Raw genomic sequence first — 23,133 nt, forward strand, 5'->3', positions numbered from 1 at the left:
GAGACGCTGCGCACACACACATACTTCCACACACTGATATATACATATAAGTATTTCTACTACGCACTTAACTCAGTCCAGCACAGAAAATTACACATATCTCAACACACCTCCTTAATTTTTTGTGCTGCATATTCATTTCCTTTTATAAGTCAATCAAACTATTCTTAAAAATAATCTAAAATTTTCAAATTTATTCCTCTCTAGAGCCTTCGTTAAAATATCAGCTACATTATTTTCTGAATCTACTTTTATAATGTCAATTTCTTTATTTTCGTAACTTTCATTCACAAAATGGAAGTGAACTTCAATGTACTTAGAATTTTTTGTTAAATTTCCAAATTTTGATATCGCAATCGCTCCAGAATTATCTTCGTAAATTTTTATTGGTGTCTCGATCATTATTTTAAAATCTTTCAACAATTTTTTTACAAATTTAATTTCGCTCACAGCTTCCGATAAAGCTACATACTCGACGGCTGTTGATGATTTTGTTACGCTACTTTGCTTTCTCGATTTCCAGTAAATTGCGTTTCCGAAAAATCTTATGATAAATCCCGTAGTGGATTTTCTATCTACTTTATTTCCAGCCCAGTCAGCGTCAACAAAACAATCAATAACTTCAGCATTCAAATTTCTTTTATAAGTTAATTTTAATTTCCTATTTAAATATAAGTATTTCAAGATTCTCAATGCATATTTATAGTGGGTCTCGTTGTAACTGTTTCGAAATCGACTTAAATAATTTGCACTATAGCTAACGTCTAATCTTGTTCCAGTACTAATATATAACAAAGCTCCTATGAGATTTCTATATCTTATATCGTCTAAAGCTGATTGTACGGGTTCTAAACTTAAGTTTTGTTCCATTGGTGTAAAATATAATTTACTGTTTTCTATATTATAATGTTTCGCTAATGACTCTATATAACTACTTTGATCCAGTTTCATCTCACACTTCTTATTATCGTATTCAATGTTTATTCCTAAGTAAGTCTTTACTTCACCCAAGTCCTTCATCAAAAATTTGTTTGACATTTTTTTTTTAATTTCATCGATTTTTCTTATGTTTTTTCCACATATTAATAAGTCGTCTACGAATAGAATTAAATATATAACATCATCGCTCTCATACTTCATATACAGACAATAATCACTCTTACTTCTTTGAAATCCTAATTTTTTCATATATTCGTCGAAACATTCATACCAAGCTCTTGAACTTTCACGCAATCCATATAACGCTTTTGATAATTTACATACTTTCCCGCTTTTATCGTCGTAACCTATAGGTTGTTTTACAAATACTTCCGATTTTATAGTTCCGTTTAAGAAAGCTGTTTCTACATCCATTTGCATAATCGTCAAACCATATTGACAACAATAAGATAGTAATAACTTCAACGTTTGCATTTTTGCTACTGGAGAGTATAAATCTTCCAGTACTTCTTTTTGTTGGAAGCCTCGAACAACTAGTCGCGCTTTCTTACGATTATCAGATTTATTCGTATATATCCATTTCAAGTCTAATACTTTTTTGTCTTTTGGTTTTTCTACTAATTGCCAGGTCTTATTTTTCATTAAACTATTCATTTCTCGATCCATTGCTTCTTTCCATGAACCGCTGTCATCTCCACTTAAAGCTTCTTCATAGGTTTGAGGACTGTGTGCACTAACTATATTCACATAAATGAAATATGAGCTCGTTTGGCCATATCTTTGAGGTTTCTTTCTTTCCCGTCCTGACCTTCTTAAATTACTTTCTGTGTCCTCAAGTTTTTCTTCTGATTCGTTACTTAAATTTCTCTCCTTTTTTATTGCAACCTGCTCGACCTTTTCCTTTACATCCGAATGTTCGTCAAAAACCTTTTCTGTCTCATTGCCTGGTCCATCTTCTCCTCGAAATCCTAATAAATTATCATCTTCACCTATAAATTCTACGTGTCTTGCAATTACAATTTTATTATTAACTAGTATCCTATATCCATTGTTTTCATAACCTACAAGTATCCCCGTGTCTGCTTTTTTGTCCCATTTCGAATTTCTTTTAACTTCGGCTATTCTTACGAAAACTCTACTTCCGTACAATCTTAAATTATTTATATTCGGTTTCCTTTTTAAAAATATTTCAAATGGTGTTTTATTTTCATATGTGTTTGTAACGGTTCTATTTTTTAAGTACGCCGCGGCTCTAACTATTTCCGGCCAATATTTAATATTCAGCTTTGAATCATGTAATAAGCATCTAGCAGAATTCATGATTGTTCTATTGTAGCGCTCAGCTGTTCCATTTAACTCGTGAACATAAGGTGGGTGTCACGTCGATTCGGGGTAATTTCACGTTCCGCACGCAAGGTGAGAGATTCGTACTTCAATTTTGATTGTTATTAGAAAATTTATTAAACACTGACAGAGTAACGATACAGAATGGTAAAACAGCACAGAAAAGAATGTCGAGTACTGACTTGAGAGGTATTTTTTTTATATCAAGGACTTGGTTTCTGTGGAGGGGTTATCGCTGGATGCCGGTCACATAGGGTTTCTATTACTGCTTAGTTACTATTTTGCTGGCTAAGGTATGTGAGATATAATTATCCTTTCGCTGCGTTCTCACGACCACCGTGACATTCCCCCCTCCTTAGCTTCGCTTTGCTCCGCTAAAGCGTAAGGCTCTGGTGGGGCTTCTAAGTTGAATGATCCCCTCATCTTCGTCTTCGGTGATATTTTGGAAGGTGACCGTCCTTGGTACTGTTGATGTTTGATCGATCCTGTTTACGCGAGCGGTAGGGCAGAGTATTTTGATACGTACATTTTTAGGAAATGATCGGCGTAGACATTCGAAAAGTTTACATTTGTACATTACATATATTGTTCCTAGTCCTAGGGCTATGATTCCTAATATTTGTAGTGTGGATATGCCATATTCCTTCAATGAATTTATGCGTCGCTCAAATTGCAGGGTACTGATTTGTGTTTGTAATGTGTCGAGGTTGGCTTTATATTGGTTAAAATTGTGAGTTACTTTTGGAGCTGTTTCTAATATTTTCTCTAATATTGGAACATCTGTTTCTTCGAAGCTGTATATGCTATTCTTAAATTTGGTTTCGTAAGAGATATTTTTATGTGATCCTCCTATTTTCATAATATTATGATCGTATGTGATTATGCACCCGGTTTTACTGCTGATTAAGCTTGGTCGTCTAATCTCTAGGATTTTATGTGTCTTACATAACACGTCGATTTGTACATTTTTCGCAGGAATAATAATATAATGATTTTCCGTTTGCAAAGGTACGAACGTCAATTCTTCCAGCTTGAAGACAGCAGTCGGGCAAGTTTTGACTGTCTGTCGATTATTAATTAATTCCGATCTGCATTCAGGTGAATTGATTCTATTGTGACTCGGTTGAGTTCTTTTACAAATGTGGATGATTGCCGTTCGTTTACAATATTTGTTTAAGTAGTGACTATCGACAAAGGTGTATTGTTCTGAGTCGGTTAGTATCAAATCAGTTTCTATTACAGGCGCAATGAATACAGAGTTTTGTTTGGAAGGTATCGAGTAAATTTTAGTCATTTTCCATTCATTGTTTTCCAAAAGCGGCACAGTTATTGTATATATAAGTTTGTTATCTCTTATCCATACCTTTAGTTTGCTTAGATCTAGAATTAGTTGAAAGTTTTGAACTGAAGGTTCGATATGGTTAGTCATAAAGTTTGGTCAAGTGTTTTTAAGAATTGTTCAGGTTCTATAACTTGTGGGTTTATGATTCCTTGTTTCCCTAACATAACAGTGTTAAAAATTTCGTCGATGTTTATATGGAGTTCTGATATGGTAGATTCGGTTTGAATTAGTAGGGAGACTAATATTTCGTTTTTTTCATTGTGGTTTTCAATCTTGTGTATATCGTTGGCTAAGTTTTCAAGTTGATTTGTTTTGGTATTGTCTAGCACGCGTTTGATGAGTGCGGTTTGGTTACTAAGAATTGTTTCTATTTTATTGTTGGAATCAAATAATGTATCGATGTTCTTGTTAATGAGTTCTAGATCGTTTTCGTCGAGAGTTCCGAATAAAGTTTTGGATACTGAGCCTATGACATTGAGCAATCCGTGTTTGCTTTTATAACGCAATAATAATTTGAGTTGCCGAGTCAGGTTTTGAAGATTTCCGTACTTAAATTTTAGGCTGCTTATTTCTGGTGTGTAAGCGCAAGGTGGTTTACATTGACGGTCTATTAAATCTATTACGCGTTGTAATCTATTAACTTGGTCAATTGGATCGTTAAGGCCTACTATAAGGGTGATATCTATTTGTTCGTTGTACAGATAGCAATTGTCAATGTGTTCCAGGAATATGTTGGCGTAATTTAATGGTTTTACTTCTAGATCGCTTCTAATGTACTCGAGTGTTATGATGATCCATATTATGGTCTTCTTCCTGAAAGATAGGGTTTTAGCCTGTTACCGTGGATTCTTTGCGTGTGACCGTTGGAATATTCGATAAGATAGGTGGGTGGATTGGATGAGAGGATTTCTGCAGGTCCTAGCCATTCGTGGTCTAGCTTGTTAGTCTTGTGGTCGTTATGTACCCATACTTTATCTTTTACTCGGAATATCGTCTGTGTTTTAATAATTTTTCGCATTTGATTTGGTATCGCCTTTTGTTAGATTCGGTAACTCGTCTTGCTTTAGCTATATAGGCGTTGTGTCGATTTTTCCAGAGGTTAAACAATTGTTCTCTGGTTAGGCTAGGAGTGGTTGATATTGAGGATGGCATGTTAGCTTGTCGTCCAAATGTTAATTCGAATGGGATATGTCCAGTCGTCTCGTGTACTGAAGTATTATATCCCATGCATATTAATTTTAAGTTTTCATCCCAGTCGTTCTGTCGGTCGGTCGTACAAGTTCGAATAAGGTCCTTTACTACGGCATGCGTTCGTTCAAGGGATCCGTTAGATTGTGGATGGAAAGAAGTGGTTTTTATGTGTCGGATTTTGAAAGCCCTTTCAAATGTGTCCATCTATTTACATACGAAATTTCGTCCCATGTCCGTCAGAATACTTTTTGGTGCGGAAAATATGTACACATAGTGATCCAAAAGTTCGTTAATGATTGAGTTGGCTGTTTGGTCTTTTAAGGGTATGAGGATGAGATATTTGGTTAATTGATCTTGGATAGACAGGATAAACTGATTGCCCCGTTTGGTTTTGGTGAGAGGTCCGAATATGTCCATTGCGGTTTTGTCATTAGGATTAAGGGGTGTGTCAGTTATCATAGGTTGTTCCTTGGCCCTGATACGATTTAGCTTTTCTCGTTGGCAGGTTTCGCAGTTTTGTATGAATTCTGTAACGTCTTGTTCTAGGTTTGTCCAGTGATGGTGCTCTTGTATTCGTTTCACGGTGCGGTGTATACCTAAGTGTCCTACTAATTCGTTATGATTTTCGCGTAGTATCGTTTGTTTTTGTTCGTTATCGTAGTCTACTGGCGGATCTTATCCAAATATTAATTTAATTTGAGGGAATCTAGTTGTTAGAAACCTCAGCATGAGTTGAATATTTACCTTTTCTAACGTGCTGAAGCTATTGTCGTTTATTCCTATTTGTAAGCGTCCGGTTCGGTGTTTAATAAAGTGTTTGGTTAATTGACGCAACCAATGCTGTTCGTTAAAGTCTCCCAGTTCGGTCTTTGTAATTTGTTTAAAGTGTGGTCTGTTAGGTTTTTGAGTTATCGGAGCTGGGGTGATATTGATTTTCCAGTCTATATACTCGTCATAATAATCCGGGTTTTCTACATTGGGTTGGATTTCTTCATTAGTGATAGGATACAATCGGGATAGAGCGTCTGCATCTGCATTTTCTTTTCCTTTTTTGTATTCGATTTCATAATCGTACTCCTCGAGTCTCAAACGCCATCGCATGAGTCTCGATGAGGGGTCTTTAACATTCTTTAACCATTTCAAGGCTTGATGATCGCTTTGAATTTTAAATTTTCTACCAGTAGGTATTGTCTTAGTCTTTTGATTGACCATACTATTGCTAATAACTCTTTCTCGGTTGTGAAATAATTCTTTTCAGGAGGGTTCAAAGTTCGGGATATATAACAGCATGGATGTCCGTCTTGGGAGAGTATTGCTCCTAACCCTTCGTTACTTGCGTCTGTTGTTAATGTGAATGTTTTGTCAAAGTTTGGATATTGTAGTACAGGGGCTTCGCAGAGTTTTTGTTTTAGTGTGTCAAATGCAAGTTGTTGTCCATCGGTCCAATGGAATGGAGTGTCCTTTTTTGTGAGATCTGTCAATGGTTTTGCGATTTTAGAAAAATTACGTATAAATTTTCTATAGTATCCAACGAGTCCTAAGAATGATTTTATGTGGGTCGCGGTCTTTGGTGTTTTAAAGTCTTTCACGGCTTGAATCTTTTTGGGATTAGGTTTTACTCCTTCCTTTGTTACTACGTGTCCTAAGTATTCCAATTCTGGTTTCAAAAATTCGCATTTGTCCGGTTGTATTTTTAATCCTAAATTTTGTAGTCTGTCTAGTATAATGGCTAGATTTCGGTTATGTTCTTGGATGGTGCTCCCGAATATTATAATGTCATCCAGGTATACGAAACAGTTATTTCCTATTAACCCCCGTAGCGCGGTATCCATCATAGGTTGAAACGTCGCCGGTGCGTTTTTAAGGCCGAAGGGCATGCGATTATAGTGGAAGTGACCTTGTGGGGTTGAGAATGCAGTATATTTTTTGGAATTTTGCTCCATAGATATCTGGTGAAATCCTGTCGAGAGGTTTAGGGCCGAGAAAAATTTAGCTTTGCCTAAGTGATCGAGTATTTCGTCCGAATTTTGTAAAGGATACGCGTCTTGGTCTGTTTGCTCGTTTAATTTTCTAAAATCTATAACGATTCTCCATTTTTGTTTGCCTGATGCGTCTAATTTTTTTGGAACTACCCAAATTGGTGCGTTATATGGACTGTCCGATGGTTCTATGATTTGTTTGTCTAACATGTCGTTGATTTGAGTCTCGATTTCCTTTTTATGACATTCGGGCGGTCTATAAGATTTGATGTTTATAGGTTTGTCTGTCTTGAGTGTGATTGTATGTTTTGTCAAGTTGGTACATGGTAATGAGTCTGTTTCCATATTAAAAACGTCTAAGTAATTGATGAGGATTTTCTCAAGGGGTTCTCGAAGTTCTGGATCAATATGTTTGGTACGTATTATTTGTGCGAATTTATTAATTTGGCTTAGTTTATCGGGTTTCTCTATTTCGTTTGTAATGTGACAGATTTGCTTACCAGTGTTGATGAAACATACTGTTGTGGGCTTTCCTTCGATGTATTGGGCTGAGATTAGAGTTTCGCCTGGTCTTATCTTGCTATCGGTTTCCTGGAATGGTAATATAATTTCGTCTAAGGTTAGTTTATTGTTAATGATGCTGTATTGATACTTTGTAAGGAATGGGAGTCCGATTATTCCATCTTCGATTAGGGGAAAGTTGTTAGGGACTACGTAGAATTGATGATTTTTCTTGAGCATGGTTAAATTGCAAATTTTGTTAGTGGTATGTTTGTCACTTCCCATTAGGAAGGTTTTTGGGTTAGAAGTTTGGACGTTTAGTGAGGCTTTTTCTTTTATAAGGTTGATTCCTGCTCCGGTATCGATGAGGAATCTGGCTCTTCCTCCGTCTCTTCGTTGCAGTACGATTGATAGTAATCTTCCGGTGCAGTTAACTCGAGGTAAGCTTCCTCTGGGTTCTCCGTTGTTTGGTTTACTCGAGGTGGAATCTTTCCTTGGCTGGCGAATGGAAAATTTCGAGAGTAGCAGTTTTCGGCTGTGTGTCCCATTCGTAAACACTTTGGACACTTCGGTTTCATGCGGTCGTCTAATGGTCGGCTAGGTAGCTGAGCAAAAGTTTGTGGCTGTGAATCGGTAGTAGTTCGCTTGGATACTAATTTAGTGTTGTGAGATTGATTCTTTGGGCGGTTGGCGACACGATTTGCTTCTCGTAACCATTGTTCTCTATCAGCTGCTAGTTGTTGGGCAAGATTCAGGCTCTTTGGATCGCTAGATACCACCATCTGTCCTATCTCGTATCGTAAGTTGAGCAAATATGTTTTAAGTGCTTCGCGTTCTTCAATATCTATAGCTACGCGTCGTTCTGTTGGTGTGCGGTTTTCGTTTTGGACTGCATAATTTAATTCGTTTAGCTGTTGTCGGAATCTGGAGTTAGAAGATTGTACACTTTCTGCTGCCCCTTGTTTTAAATTCTTTAATTTGTCCCTACAGTTGCTAATAGTTGTTGGTGTTAATACGTGTTGTCTTAAGCATGAATATAAGTCTTCGAACGAGTTGATTTTTAGATATCGTATGTTTCATTTCGCGTTGTCGGTAATCCTTTCGATCAGTATGAGATCTAATAATAGCTCTCTGTCACTTGCCTTGCACCTAGCTCTTGCTTTGCGGACCGATAAGATGAAATCTTCAACGCCTACGTCATCTCGACCTGGTTGTGTCTCGACAGTTCGTATGGCCTTATCTGCCTCGAGCCCTCGATCTTCGTTGTAGTTGTTTATTGGTTTAATCGCGGCGCGGCTAGATGCGGCTCATGGTCTTTGTGACGTGTTCGGTCCGTCAGTTTCGTCATCCGTTACGTTATCAGCAGCGGTTTCTAAATGGGTGTTTATTTGCGACTGGTCAGTCTCGGTGTCGTATTTTATTTCCATGGTTTTTGCAAGATCGCGTATTTCTTTAGAGCGATTTCTATCGCTAGTTTCCGCGAATTCCTTTATGTTTTTAACGTTTTGATCGGTGCTATTTCTAAAGCTTCTAAACTCGTGAGTTAGGCTTTCAAATTGTTCAATCAGGGTAGCGATTAGTTCGTTTTGTTTAGCGGTACTCTTGTCAGTTGGGTTCATGCTGAGAAATAGGACACTTTCGGCGGAAGAAGAGGCACTATCTTCAGAACGTATTTCAGGTTTACGGTTTCGACAATGTACGAAAGCCAGCTTACCGAGATTCTTTGCAGATCCTTCTTTTGATCAAGGAGGTGACCGTGGTCCTTCGCCGTAGAATCCGTAGAGTTCCCGTTGAAGTTTCCTCTTGATGCGATGAATGGATCCTGGCGGGATCGCCAATTTTGTCACGTCGATTCGGGGTAATTTCACGTTCCGCACGCAAGGTGAGAGATTCGTACTTCAATTTTGATTGTTATTAGAAAATTTATTAAACACTGACAGAGTAACGATACAGAATGGTAAAACAGCACAGAAAAGAATGTCGAGTACTGACTTGAGAGGTATTTTTTTATATCAAGGACTTGGTTCCTGTGGAGGGTTTATCGCTGGATGCCAGTCACATAGGGTTTCTATTACTGCTTAGTTACTATTTTGCTGGCTAAGGTATGTGAGATATAATTATCCCTTCACTGCGTTCTCACGACTACCGTGACAATATCACCCGATTTTCTTTAATAAGGTTGATCCCGGCTCCTGTGTCGACTAAGTGCGTTATTGATCCGTCATTCCTCTTGAACCGTACAGTAAGCAATCTTCCTGTGGTCGTGTTGACCCTTGGTATTCCTCGAGGTTCATACTCTCTTCGTCCGTCATTATAGGATAATTTCTCGGAGGCGGTAAGTTTCTTCGGTTGGCTGATGGAAAATTTCGCTGTTGGGTACAAGCGTTGGCTAAATGTCCCACTTGACTACATTTGAAACATTTGGGCGGTGATCGTTCCATCATCGCTTTTCTTTCCGTGAGTGGATTCATTGGTTTCGGCCGTGTGGTGTTCTCAAGCGTGATATTTCTTCTTGCGTTAAGGTGTACCTTGGAATTGGGCGTCGGCTCTCGCAATTGGTCCATTCATTATTCTTCCTCTTGCTATGTTTTTGTTGCGTTCGATTTCCCCTATAAGTAACTCTGCCTCGAAGGCTGCATCCTGTGCTTGTTGGAGATTCTTTGGTCCTTTAGATGATGTGCGTGTTTCTATTTCAGGTTTCAAATTTACGATGAAAATCTTGGTGGCTCGTTCGTTTTCAAGATCTATAACGACTGCACGACGTATCGGATCGCGAATTTCGTGTTGGAGTGCGTATAGTAGTTCGTTGAGGTTGTGTCGGAACCTCTTCACATAACTGTGTACCGATTCGTTGAAGTTTTGTCGTGTACGTTGCAGTTTATCGCGGGCTCCGTTGGATGTGATACTCACGGATACAAATTTTCTGAGGCTATCGAACAGGTCTTCATAGCTTTCGATTACAGAGTGGCGGATACTCTACGTTCTGCTTCTCCGATGATTCTTTGTGTTAAAATGAGGCGTAATAGCGTGCGTCTTTCTCGACATTCGGCTCGAGCTTCTTTTACCCGCTTAATAAACCCTTCTACTCCTATATCATCTTGTCCATTGAGCATAGGGATGAAGTCTAAGCAGGTTTTTGCACTGTACGTAGGATTGTCGTAATCTATAGTTTCTTCTTCACTGTCTATATGGTCCGTTTCGTTTTTCGTCTCGGTCTTTTTAGGAACATGTGGTTGATTTTTCCGAATAGTGCTGGCACTAGCGTCTTCGGTTATAATAGAGTTGAATTCAGATGTAGCGATTGACTGAATTCCTAATCGTAGTTCAGCGTAATTCCTACCTAAGAGTTCGATTTCTCTAACGCGTTGTTGACTTTCGTCTTGTATTAATTTATGCAAATTATTAAAAGCTAGTTCGTTTCTTTCGTTCTGTTTCTGCATAGAGTCTAGTATGGCCCGAATATTTGGATCCATACCAGTAGCCATAGGGCTAACAGAAGATGTGTCTTCTGATTTTTTGCTCATAGTGGTTATTGTACTGTTGTTGGAGTCTGTACTAGCGAAGCTATTGCGACGAGTACGATAATATTTAAAAGAATCCAGTTCTTTACCTGAATATTCTTCTTTTCGTGACCAGTTTCAGTTTTGGTGATGACCGTAGTCCGCTTTCCGTAGAAGTCGTTTTCACGCAAAGTGAGCTGATCTGCAGAGGTCCGCTGATCCCTCAATCTTCAATGATGCACGTATGCCGAAATGCGTAATTTCGTTTTCTTGAAGTTGATGGATCCTGGCAGGATCGCCAAAATGTCACGTAAAATGGATACTTGGGTTGCGAGAGAAAAGAAAGCTGAGTCGTAGGCCAACTATTAATTCTCTTTTATCGAACTTTATTATGACTTTGGCACTTACAGTAGAATAACGTTGAACAGAGAAAAGGGTGTTGTACAAGAACAGCAACTAGAACGAGAACTCCCCGGGCTGGGTGAAGTCTCGGCTTATATACACCCTGGCTTGGGGATGTTGGGGGGTTTGGTGTGGATTCCAAGGAGTCCGAAAGTCGGGGTTGGGGCCTTATCTCTGATGGGGACTAAGATGCGTCGCGGCGTTGGCGTCCGACAGTCGGGAGTCGATGTCTCTTCTCTGAGAGGTAATTGGTGTCACAGTATCTTGGTGATTTTTCTGTAAGCTTCTGGGTTCCTCGGCAGTATTTTTACTTTATTGTTATTTATCTTTAGGTTATAGTCCTTCTTGGAGATATCTCTCTCTAAGGACTTGATCATTGTCTCTATGTCGATGACGTCGTCCACAAATATTGGTGGGGGAGGGGGGATTCTCTGTGATTGTTGGTTTGGCGGCGGGTCTGCGATTTCCATGGCGTCGTTAGTGGATTGCAGTACGGTGAACCTGTTGCGGGTGTTTATTTGTATCGTTGATTGTTCGTTCCGGGTGTCGATTGTGTATGGTTTTGCTGTTTCTATTTTCCGTTTCTTGGTAATATTAACGTCGTTGGTGCAGAGAGTTCTGCTACACTTCTGCCACGGAGGAGGTAGCGCGGGGTAGTTGCGAATTTGCTCAGGAGAGCCTGGTCGTGATTCCTGGGCCATCATCGAGCTAGTTAATTCGAGTTGAATAACTAGTCGAGAGGCTATGAGGCTATGATTCGGGTAAAGGTTAGGTGCGTAGGAATTTTTCTCTAGAAAGATAGAAAACACTTGGCTATGTTCACTTTCGACGGATGGGCGTCACGTGTTGTTTTACGAACTTCACAGAGCATTAGACACACGTCTGCACGCTTCGGCACTCAACAGCGAACTCTCAACAGGGAACTGAAGTTGTAACATGACTGTGATTTGTTGCGTTTGCTGTCTGAGGACTGCGTTTTGTTCGCTTATCATTTTTGTTAGCATTTCGGTGTTTTTGATGGATTGCTTTAGTAGTTCTTTGATTTCTGTAGCGTCATTGATGTTGTTGTTCTGGTTTTGGTTGTCTAAGGGTGTTGATTGTTTGGTTACTTGCGTGTAGCTTCGGCTACCAAAGGTGTGGGTATTATTGTGGTTGATATTCATTACATGCTGTATATTTGTTGATGTCTGAGTTTCTGCGCTGTCCTGTTGTGACAGTTATTGTGACCGTAGCTTTGGCACCATTTACATTGCACTATCTCTTTCTTTATTAAAGGAGGTTCGATTTTCACTACCGAGTTCATTAGTCCAGTTATGTTATAGATTTGTTCGTTATTTGGTTTTTGTTTTAAATCGATGAAGAATAGGGATAGCGGGTTTTTTGAAATTCTATGTCTAATGTTGCTTATGTTTGTTACTTCGTGGCCAAGGTTTAGGAGTTTTCCGAATTTCAATTCATCTAAGTTTGCTGAGTGGTGGATGTTGCGTAGAACCACTCGGAAAGGTCTTTCTTGTTTAAGCTGGTATGTGTGGAAGTTGGCATTCATGGTCTTTAGTAGTTTTGTGAGCCTTCTATATGAGACTGGGTTAGTCGGCAGAATTTTGACTTGGTTATTATTTATTTTTAGTTTATATTCCTCTTTGTTGATGTCTTTCTCAATGGACTTTACCATTGTTTGTATATCGATGACATCATTAACAAATATAGGTGGGAGCGTTTTACTACGTCCACGAACTTTAGGTCGCGACGTATTTACGGCTTATTTTGGCGATGCGTTCGATTTTTGGTTTTTTCGCATTGTTTATCTTCTCGTTGAGCTTTTTGCGCAGCTCTACTAGCTTGGGGCATCCCTCGTATGACGCGGGGTGTCTTGCTTTGTGCCTGCTTGCTTTGTGTCGTAATTCCTCGTTCTTTTTCTTTATGTTTTCCAAGATCGTATTTTGCATTGTTGATGCTTTCGTTGAGATAAATTGGATTCTTGTGATTGTACGACTTCGAATCTGTTTTTTGTTGGAATTGCCGACGGTGGAGAGCTTCTGGTCTGTTTCATGTTTTCTTTTTTCCGACGGTCGGTTGCATCTTGTGTGATGTGTTCTTCTTGGTTTATGCTTTCTTGGGTATTATATGTTCTTTTGTTCCTATTTATCAGGTATGGCGGAGGATTTTTTTATTTATAGTGATGATGGTACATGCACTATTTTTCAATTTTTGTCACTTTTCCACTTTTTTGTTTTTTGTTTTTTTTTTGTTTCTTTTCTATCATTGAATAACTGTATAGATTGACGCGCTCACTGTCAGGACCAAAGCCTAGTATCCCTTTTGGGCTCAGAGGTTCGTCCTGTTCGAAGGTTCACGATCAACTGTAAAAAAAACAAAAAACAAAAAAAAAAAAAAACAGGAAAATCACTCAAATCTGGTGACCAGAGCTAAAGAGTTAGAGGATTGTTGAGAATTGTGGATCTTTGAAGCCGAAATAATGTTATAGGAACATTAAATTTATATTGACAGTTATTACTAAATAATGATATATTTATTACATAGACGATTCTTTATATATTTATCGATATACACTTGCACGCGTCTCAGCACCTTCTACACCCGACTCTTCATCGACGACTCTTAACCGACTGACTGTTTACATTCCTTTGTTTCGAGACGCTGCGCACACACACATACTTCCACACACTGATATATACATATAAGTATGTCGGGTTTGCATTAGAATTACGGTTAGGGGCGTAAAGCGAATCTTCGTTTGGATTACACGTCGTCGTTATGCAATAGAGAAGACATTGGCTAGTGCAAATACGATTACCATAGAACCGCACAAGTAACCGTGGTGATCAGATACTCGAGAGACTAATGACAATGATCCTAGGTTCAATAACGAATCCGCGGACAACGGGACGGTAGTCGTACGCACTCGCAAAAATCTAAGTCGGATTCTGTGTTAGTATTCGCTGACCGTAAGGAGTTAATCCTTTTTTTTTGTCGATGAGACCGCAAGAGAGAATGACTTTCCGTCCCGGTGATACCCCAGAGGAAAACTATGACGGGGTGTGTCTAAGGACACGAGATCATCGGATTCGTCGGGGACATCCTACGTTCGGAAAGTAAGGGAAATTGACGTTGCTGCTAATTGGCCAATCTCCATATCGGTAGTTAGAAAAGGATGCTAGCTGCCCTTGAGGGAGGGTTGCTAGTGGGAGACGTCGTTCGTGGAAAAATAGGTCTCTCCTGTCTTCCCGTAACTGGGACAAAGACTGTGTATCTGTTGAAGGATTTTAGGTAACTAGATATTAGTGTTTATGACGGTCCTCGGGCTAGCCGATCACGTACTGTGGAGACGCGTCGACATCTGGTAAACATCCTGCCCGGAGAATAGGATCTGCGTGTGGCAAGCTACGGGACAGAAACCGTTGGAATGTTTACTGCCACGTGCCGCTACAAATCTTTCTTTTAAGGAGAGCTATAGGATTACTCAATGCCTTTGTTAGATGGAGAGTCCCGTTGACCGCGGCCACGTTCGGCGACTAATTGTCGCCTTGAGCCCAAGCTCATTGTCACAAGTCTCAAACAAATATAATTAGTTAGAATGACGGCAAATCGTTTAGTTACAACTGTAGATTTTAATTACAATGTTTTTATGGATTTTCCCGAGGTTTCAGAGGGAAGACACCGGTGTCCTCTTATCTCCGACAAGTATTTCTACTACGCACTTCACTCAGTCCAGAACAGAAAATTACACATATCTCAACAAGGATAAACAGGAAAGCACAGACGAAGAAAAGCACTACACGCAAGAAGAAAAGGCAACCACAAACTGGACCAACAAAAGAGGCCACAACGCCAAATGCAATTGTGGAATTAATAAAAAAAAGAATGAGGTACTACGAGGCAAAACGGGAAGACACACACCCTTCTCGCCATCGAAGCAATCAACGCCGCACCAACGAAGCAACCAAAGGCAAAATATTTTGCGTTGACTGGAAAAATTACGAACACCCCGCGTCATACGAGGGATGCCCCAAGCTAGTAGAGCTGCGCAAAAAGCTCAACGAGAAGATAAACAATGCGAAAAAACCAAAAATCGAACGCATCGCCAAAATAAGCCGTAAATACGTCGCGACCTAAAGTTCGTGGACGTAGTAAAACAGGGAAGAACGCAAAAAAAATTCCCCTCTCCCATCTATATTTGTTAATGATATCATCGATATACAAACAATGGTAAAGTCCATTGAGAAAGACATCAACAAAGAGGAATATAAACTAAAAATAAATAATAACCAAGTCAAAATTCTGCCGACTAACCCAGTCTCATATAGAAGGCTCACAAAACTACTAAAGACCATGAATGCCAACTTCCACACATACCAGCTTAAACAAGAAAGACCTTTCCGAGTGGTTCTACGCAACATCCACCACTCAGCAAATTTAGATGAATTGAAATTCGGAAAACTCCTAAACCTTGGCCACGAAGTAACAAACATAAGCAACATTAGACATAGAATTTCAAAAAACCCGCTATCCCTATTCTTCATCGATTTAAAACAAAAACCAAATAACGAACAAATCTATAACATAACTGGACTAATGAACTCGGTAGTGAAAATCGAACCTCCTTTAATAAAGAAAGAGATAGTGCAATGTAAATGGTGCCAAAGGTACGGTCACAATAACTGTCACAACAGGACAGCGCAGAAACTCAGACATCAACAAATGTACAGCATGTAATGAATATCAACCACAATAATACCCACACCTTTGGTAGCCGAAGCTACACGCAAGTAACCAAACAATCAACACCCTTAGACAACCAAAACCAGAACAACAACATCAATGACGCTACAGAAATCAAAGAACTACTAAAGCAATCCATCAAAAACACCGAAATGCTAACAAAAATGATAAGCGAACAAAACGCAGTCCTCAGACAGCAAACGCAACAAATCACAGTCATGTTACAACTTCAGTTCCCTGTTGAGAGTTCGCTGTTGAGTGCCGAAGCGTGCAGACGTGTGTCTAATGCTCTGTGAAGTTCGTAAAACAACACGTGACGCCCATCCGTCGAAAGTGAACATAGCCAAGTGTTTTCTAGATCTTTCTAGAGAAAAATTCCTACGCACCTAACCTTTACCCGAATCATAGCCTCATAGCCTCTCGACTAGTTATTCAACTCGAATTAACTAGCTCGATGATGGCCCAGGAATCACGACCAGGCTCTCCTGAGCAAATTCGCAACTACCCCGCGCTACCTCCTCCGTGGCAGAAGTGTAGCAGAACTCCCCGCACCAACGACGCTAATATTACCAAGAAACGGAAAATAGAAACAGCAAAACCATACACAATCGACACCCGGAACGAACAATCAACGATACGAATAAACACCCGCAACAGGTTCGCCGTACTGCAATCCACTAACGACGCCATGGAAATCGCAGACCCGCCGCCAAACCAACAATCAAAGAGAATCCCCCCTCCCCCACCAATATTTGTGGACGACGTCATCGACATAGAGACAATGATCAAGTCCTTAGAGAGAGATATCTCCAAGAAGGACTATAACCTAAAGATAAATAACAATAAAGTAAAAATACTGCCGAGGAACCCAGAAGCTTACAGAAAAATCACCAAGATACAGTGACACCAATTACCTCTCAGAGAAGAGACATCGACTCCCGACTGTCGGACGCCAACGCCGCGACGCATCTTAGTCCCCATCAGAGATAAGGCCCCAACCCCGACTTTCGGACTCCTTGGAATCCACACCAAACCCCCCAACATCCCCAAGCCAGGGTGTATATAAGCCGAGACTTCACCCAGCCCGGGGAGTTCTCGTTCTAGTTGCTGTTCTTGTACAACACCCTTTTCTCTGTTCAACGTTATTCTACTGTAAGTGCCAAAGTCATAATAAAGTTCGATAAAAGAGAATTAATAGTTGGCCTACGACTCAGCTTTCTTTTCTCTCGCAACCCAAGTATCCATTTTACGTGACATTTTGGCGATCCTGCCAGGATCCATCAACTTCAAGAAAACGAAATTACGCATTTCGGCATACGTGCATCATTGAAGATTGAGGGATCAGCGGACCTCTGCAGATCAGCTCACTTTGCGTGAAAACGACTTCTACGGAAAGCGGACTACGGTCATCACCAAAACTGAAACTGGTCACGAAAAGAAGAATATTCAGGTAAAGAACTGGATTCTTTTAAATATTATCGTACTCGTCGCAATAGCTTCGCTAGTACAGACTCCAACAACAGTACAATAACCACTATGAGCAAAAAATCAGAAGACACATCTTCTGTTAGCCCCATGGCTACTGGTATGGATCCAAATATTCGGGCCATACTAGACTCTATGCAGAAGCAGAACGAAAGAAACGAACTAGCTTTTAATAATTTGTATAAATTAATACAAGACGAAAGTCAACAACGCGTTAGAGAAATCGAACTCTTAGGTAGGAATTACGCTGAACTACGATTAGGAATTCAGTCAATCGCTACATCTGAATTCAACTCTATTATAACCGAAGACGCTAGTGCCAGCACTATTCGGAAAAATCAACCACATGTTCCTAAAAAGACCGAGACGAAAAACGAAACGGACCATATAGACAGTGAAGAAGAAACTATAGATTACGACAATCCTACGTACAGTGCAAAAACCTGCTTAGACTTCATCCCTATGCTCAATGGACAAGATGATATAGGAGTAGAAGGGTTTATTAAGCGGGTAAAAGAAGCTCGAGCCGAATGTCGAGAAACCGAGAATCCGTCACTCTGTAATCGAAAGCTATGAAGACCTGTTCGATAGCCTCAGAAAATTTGTATCCGTGAGTATCACATCCAACGGAGCCCGCGATAAACTGCAACGTACACGACAAAACTTCAACGAATCGGTACACAGTTATGTGAAGAGGTTCCGACACAACCTCAACGAACTACTATACGCACTCCAACACGAAATTCGCGATCCGATACGTCGTGCAGTCGCTATAGGTCTTGAAAACGAACGAGCCACCAAGATTTTCACCGTAAATTTGAAACCCGAAATAGAAACACGCACATCATCTAAAGGACCAAAGAATCTCCAACAAGCACAGGATGCAGCCTTCGAGGCAGAGTTACTTATAGGGGAAATCGAACGCAACAAAAACATAGCAAGAGGAAGAATAATGAATCGACCAATTGCGAGAGCCGACGCCCAATTCCAAGGTACACCTTAACGCAAGAAGAAATATCACGCTTGAGAACACCACACGGCCGAAACCAATGAATCCACTCACGGAAAGAAAAGCGATGATGGAACGATCACCGCCCAAATGTTTCAAATGTAGTCAAGTGGGACATTTAGCCAACGCTTGTACCCAACAGCGAAATTTTCCATCAGCCAACCGAAGAAACTTACCGCCTCCGAGAAATTATCCTATAATGACGGACGAAGAGAGTATGAACCTCGAGGAATACCAAGGGTCAACACGACCACAGGAAGATTGCTTACTGTACGGTTCAAGAGGAATGACGGATCAATAACGCACTTAGTCGACACAGGAGCCGGGATCAACCTTATTAAAGAAAATCGGGTGATATTGTCACGGTGGTCGTGAGAACGTAGCGAAAGGATAATTATATCTCACATACCTTAGCCAGCAAAATAGTAACTAAGCAGTAATAGAAACCCTATGTGACCGGCATCCAGCGATAACCCCTCCACAGGAACCAAGTCCTTGATATAAAAAAATACCTCTCAAGTCAGTACTCGACATTCTTTTCTGTGCTGTTTTACCATTCTGTATCGTTACTCTGTCAGTGTTTAATAAATTTTCTAATAACAATCAAAATTGAAGTACGAATCTCTCACCTTGCGTGCGGAACGTGAAATTACCCCGAATCGACGTGACAAAATTGGCGATCCCGCCAGGATCCATTCATCGCATCAAGAGGAAACTTCAACGGGAACTCTACGGATTCTACGGCGAAGGACCACGGTCACCTCCTTGATCAAAAGAAGGATCTGCAAAGAATCTCGGTAAGCTGGCTTTCGTACATTGTCGAAACCGTAAACCTGAAATACGTTCTGAAGATAGTGCCTCTTCTTCCGCCGAAAGTGTCCTATTTCTCAGCATGAACCCAACTGACAAGAGTACCGCTAAACAAAACGAACTAATCGCTACCCTGATTGAACAATTTGAAAGCCTAACTCACGAGTTTAGAAGCTTTAGAAATAGCACCGATCAAAACGTTAAAAACATAAAGGAATTCGCGGAAACTAGCGATAGAAATCGCTCTAAAGAAATACGCGATCTTGCAAAAACCATGGAAATAAAATACGACACCGAGACTGACCAGTCGCAAATAAACACCCATTTAGAAACCGCTGCTGATAACGTAACGGATGACGAAACTGACGGACCGAACACGTCACAAAGACCATGAGCCGCATCTAGCCGCGCCGCGATTAAACCAATAAACAACTACAACGAAGATCGAGGGCTCGAGGCAGATAAGGCCATACGAACTGTCGAGACACTACCAGGTCGAGATGACGTGTCAGCGCCCGCTAGCCGCGGTGGAAACGCTGACTTCCCACCGGCCACATGGGTTAAGCAACGGTCGCCGCGGCACGGACAAGGATGGGTGAACGTTTGGCGGGCGCTGATGAAGAGGAAGGAGGCCCACCAGAGCCATTTTTCTGGGATTCTCCAAGGAGTACGAGGCAGGCAGAAGCCCCGGGGCACTGGTCCACCCTGGGGAAAACCGGTGGCGCCATCCCACCACCGCAGGAGTACATGGAAACCAGGAGGAGGCGTCAGGGGACGGGGTCCCCCAGAAGGACGCACCAGGAGCGAGGCGCTAGGGGGTGTGGTCCCCCCTGGCGGTCCAAGAAGAGCAGGATGCCTCCCTTCGATGAGAAGGGGAGATAGACGCCCGGGGGTGACCGGTAGTAATTCGGAAGAGATCCCGGGTGCATCTCGACTCAGGCGTCAGGACAGGCCACCGTGGAGTTTTAGTCGGTAAGAGTCCGACACTACCCGCCTAGCGGGTGTCCATGAGGATTTCTCCACGTAAAAAAAAAAAAAAAAAAAAAAGGTCGAGATGACGTAGGCGTTGAAGATTTCATCTTATCGGTCCGCAAAGCAAGAGCTAGGTGCAAGGCAAGTGACAGAGAGCTATTATTAGATCTCATACTGATCGAAAGGATTACCGACAACGCGAAATGAAACATACGATATCTAAAAATCAACTCGTTCGAAGACTTATATTCATGCTTAAGACAACACGTATTAACACCAACAACTATTAGCAACTGTAGGGACAAATTAAAGAATTTAAAACAAGGGGCAGCAGAAAGTGTACAATCTTCTAACTCCAGATTCCGACAACAGCTAAACGAATTAAATTATGCAGTCCAAAACGAAAACCGCACACCAACAGAACGACGCGTAGCTATAGATATTGAAGAACGCGAAGCACTTAAAACATATTTGCTCAACTTACGATACGAGATAGGACAGATGGTGGTATCTAGCGATCCAAAGAACCTGAACCTTGCCCAACAACTAGCAGCTGATAGAGAACAATGGTTACGAGAAGCAAATCGTGTCGCCAACCGCCCAAAGAATCAATCTCACAACACTACATTAGTATCCAAGCGAACTACTACCGATTCACAGCCACAAACTTCTGCTCAGCTACCTAGCCGACCATTAGACGACCGCATGAAACCGAAGTGTCCAAAGTGTTTACGAATTAGACATACAGCCGAAAAATGCTACTCTCGAAATTTTCCATTCGCCAGCCAAGGAAAGATTCCACCTCGAGTAAATCAAACAACGGAGAACCCAGAGGAAGCTTACCTCGAGTTAACTGCACCACCACCGGAAGATTACTATCAATCGTACTGCAACGAAGAGACGGAGGAAGAGCCAGATTCCTCATCGATACCGGAGCAGGAATCAACCTTATAAAAGAAAAAGCCTCACTAAACGTCCAAACTTCTAACCCAAAAACCTTCCTAATGGGAAGTGACAAACATACCACTAACAAAATTTGCAATTTAACCATGCTCAAGAAAAATCATCAATTCTACGTAGTCCCTAACAACTTTCCCCTAATCGAAGATGGAATAATCGGACTCCCATTCCTTACAAAGTATCAATACAGCGTCACTAACAATAAACTAACCTTAGACGAAATTATATTACCATTCCAGGAAACCGATAGCAAGATAAAACCAGGCGAAACTCTAATCTCAGCCCAATACATCGAAGGAAAGCCCACAACAGTATGTTTCATCAACACTGGTAAGCAAATTTGTCACATTACAAACGAAATAGAGAAACCCGATAAACTAAGCCAAATTAATAAATTCGCACAAATAATACGTACCAAACATATTGATCCAGAACTTCGAGAACCCCTTGAGAAAATCCTCATCAATTACTTAGACGTTTTTAATATGGAAACAGACTCATTACCATGTACCAACTTGACAGAACATACAATCACACTCAAGACAGACAAACCTATAAACATCAAATCTTATAGACCGCCCGAATGTCATAAAAAGGAAATCGAGACTCAAATCAACGACATGTTAGACAAACAAATCATAGAACCATCGGACAGTCCATATAACGCACCAATTTGGGTAGTTCCAAAAAAATTAGACGCATCAGGCAAACAAAAATGGAGAATCGTTATAGATTTTAGAAAATTAAACGAGCAAACAGACCAAGACGCGTATCCTTTACAAAATTCGGACGAAATACTCGATCACTTAGGCAAAGCTAAATTTTTCTCGGCCCTAAACCTCTCGACAGGATTTCACCAGATATCTATGGAGCAAAATTCCAAAAAATATACTGCATTCTCAACCCCACAAGGTCACTTCCACTATAATCGCATGCCCTTCGGCCTTAAAAACGCACCGGCGACGTTTCAACGTATGATGGATACCGCGCTACGGGGGTTAATAGGAAATAACTGTTTCGTATACCTGGATGACATTATAATATTCGGGAGCACCATCCAAGAACATAACCGAAATCTAGCCATTATACTAGACAGACTACAAAATTTAGGATTAAAAATACAACCGGACAAATGCGAATTTTTGAAACCGGAATTAGAATACTTAGGACACGTAGTAACAAAGGAAGGAGTAAAACCTAATCCCAAAAAGATTCAAGCCGTGAAAGACTTTAAAACACCAAAGACCGCGACCCACATAAAATCATTCTTAGGACTCGTTGGATATTATAGAAAATTTATACGTAATTTTTCTAAAATCGCAAAACCATTGACAGATCTCACAAAAAAGGACACTCCATTCTATTGGACCGATAGACAACAACTTGCATTTGACACACTAAAACAAAAACTCTGCGAAGCCCCTGTACTACAATATCCAGACTTTGACAAAACATTCACATTAACAACAGACGCAAGTAACGAAGGGTTAGGAGCAATACTCTCCCAAGACGGACATCCATGCTGTTATATATCCCGAACTTTGAACCCTCCTGAAAAGAATTATTCCACAACCGAGAAAGAGTTATTAGCAATAGTATGGTCAATCAAAAGACTAAGACAATACCTACTTGGTAGAAAATTTAAAATTCAAAGCGATCATCAAGCCTTGAAATGGTTAAAGAATGTTAAAGACCCCTCATCGAGACTCATGCGATGGCGTTTGAGACTCGAGGAGTACGATTATGAAATCGAATACAAAAAAGGAAAAGAAAATGCAGATGCAGACGCTCTATCCCGATTGTATCCTATCACTAATGAAGAAATCCAACCCAATGTAGAAAACCCGGATTATTATGACGAGTATATAGACTGGAAAATCAATATCACCCCAGCTCCGATAACTCAAAAACCTAACAGACCACACTTTAAACAAATTACAAAGACCGAACTGGGAGACT

At 40.5% G+C, this 23,133-nt stretch overlaps 3 protein-coding genes across 3 annotated transcripts; 1 reads left to right on the forward strand and 2 right to left on the reverse strand.

Moving 5' to 3' along the window:
• Positions 1-2,488: 2,488 nt before the first annotated feature.
• LOC117237290 lies at positions 2,489-3,713 on the reverse strand. Its single transcript, XM_033501076.1, has one exon. The coding sequence runs from the start codon at positions 3,710-3,712 to the stop codon at positions 2,639-2,641; it is 1,074 nt and encodes a 357-aa protein (XP_033356967.1). The 5' UTR covers position 3,713; the 3' UTR covers positions 2,489-2,638.
• Positions 3,714-7,631: 3,918 nt separating this feature from the next.
• Positions 7,632-8,498, reverse strand: LOC117237292. Its single transcript, XM_033501078.1, has one exon. It carries the CDS (start codon positions 8,076-8,078, stop codon positions 7,632-7,634), a length of 447 nt encoding a protein of 148 aa, XP_033356969.1. The 5' UTR covers positions 8,079-8,498.
• Positions 8,499-19,439: 10,941 nt separating this feature from the next.
• LOC117237288 lies at positions 19,440-21,597 on the forward strand. Its single transcript, XM_033501074.1, has 2 exons — positions 19,440-19,736; positions 20,291-21,597. The coding sequence occupies exon 2, from the start codon at positions 20,716-20,718 to the stop codon at positions 21,166-21,168; it is 453 nt and encodes a 150-aa protein (XP_033356965.1). The 5' UTR covers positions 19,440-19,736; positions 20,291-20,715; the 3' UTR covers positions 21,169-21,597.
• The last annotated feature ends 1,536 nt before the right edge of the window (positions 21,598-23,133 follow it).

The sequence above is a fragment of the Bombus vosnesenskii genome, unplaced genomic scaffold, assembly GCF_011952255.1.
Source record: "Bombus vosnesenskii isolate JDL3184/JDL3185 unplaced genomic scaffold, Bvos_JDL3184-5_v1.1 scf7180000013368, whole genome shotgun sequence".
NCBI classification, from domain to species: Eukaryota; Metazoa; Arthropoda; class Insecta; order Hymenoptera; family Apidae; genus Bombus; species Bombus vosnesenskii.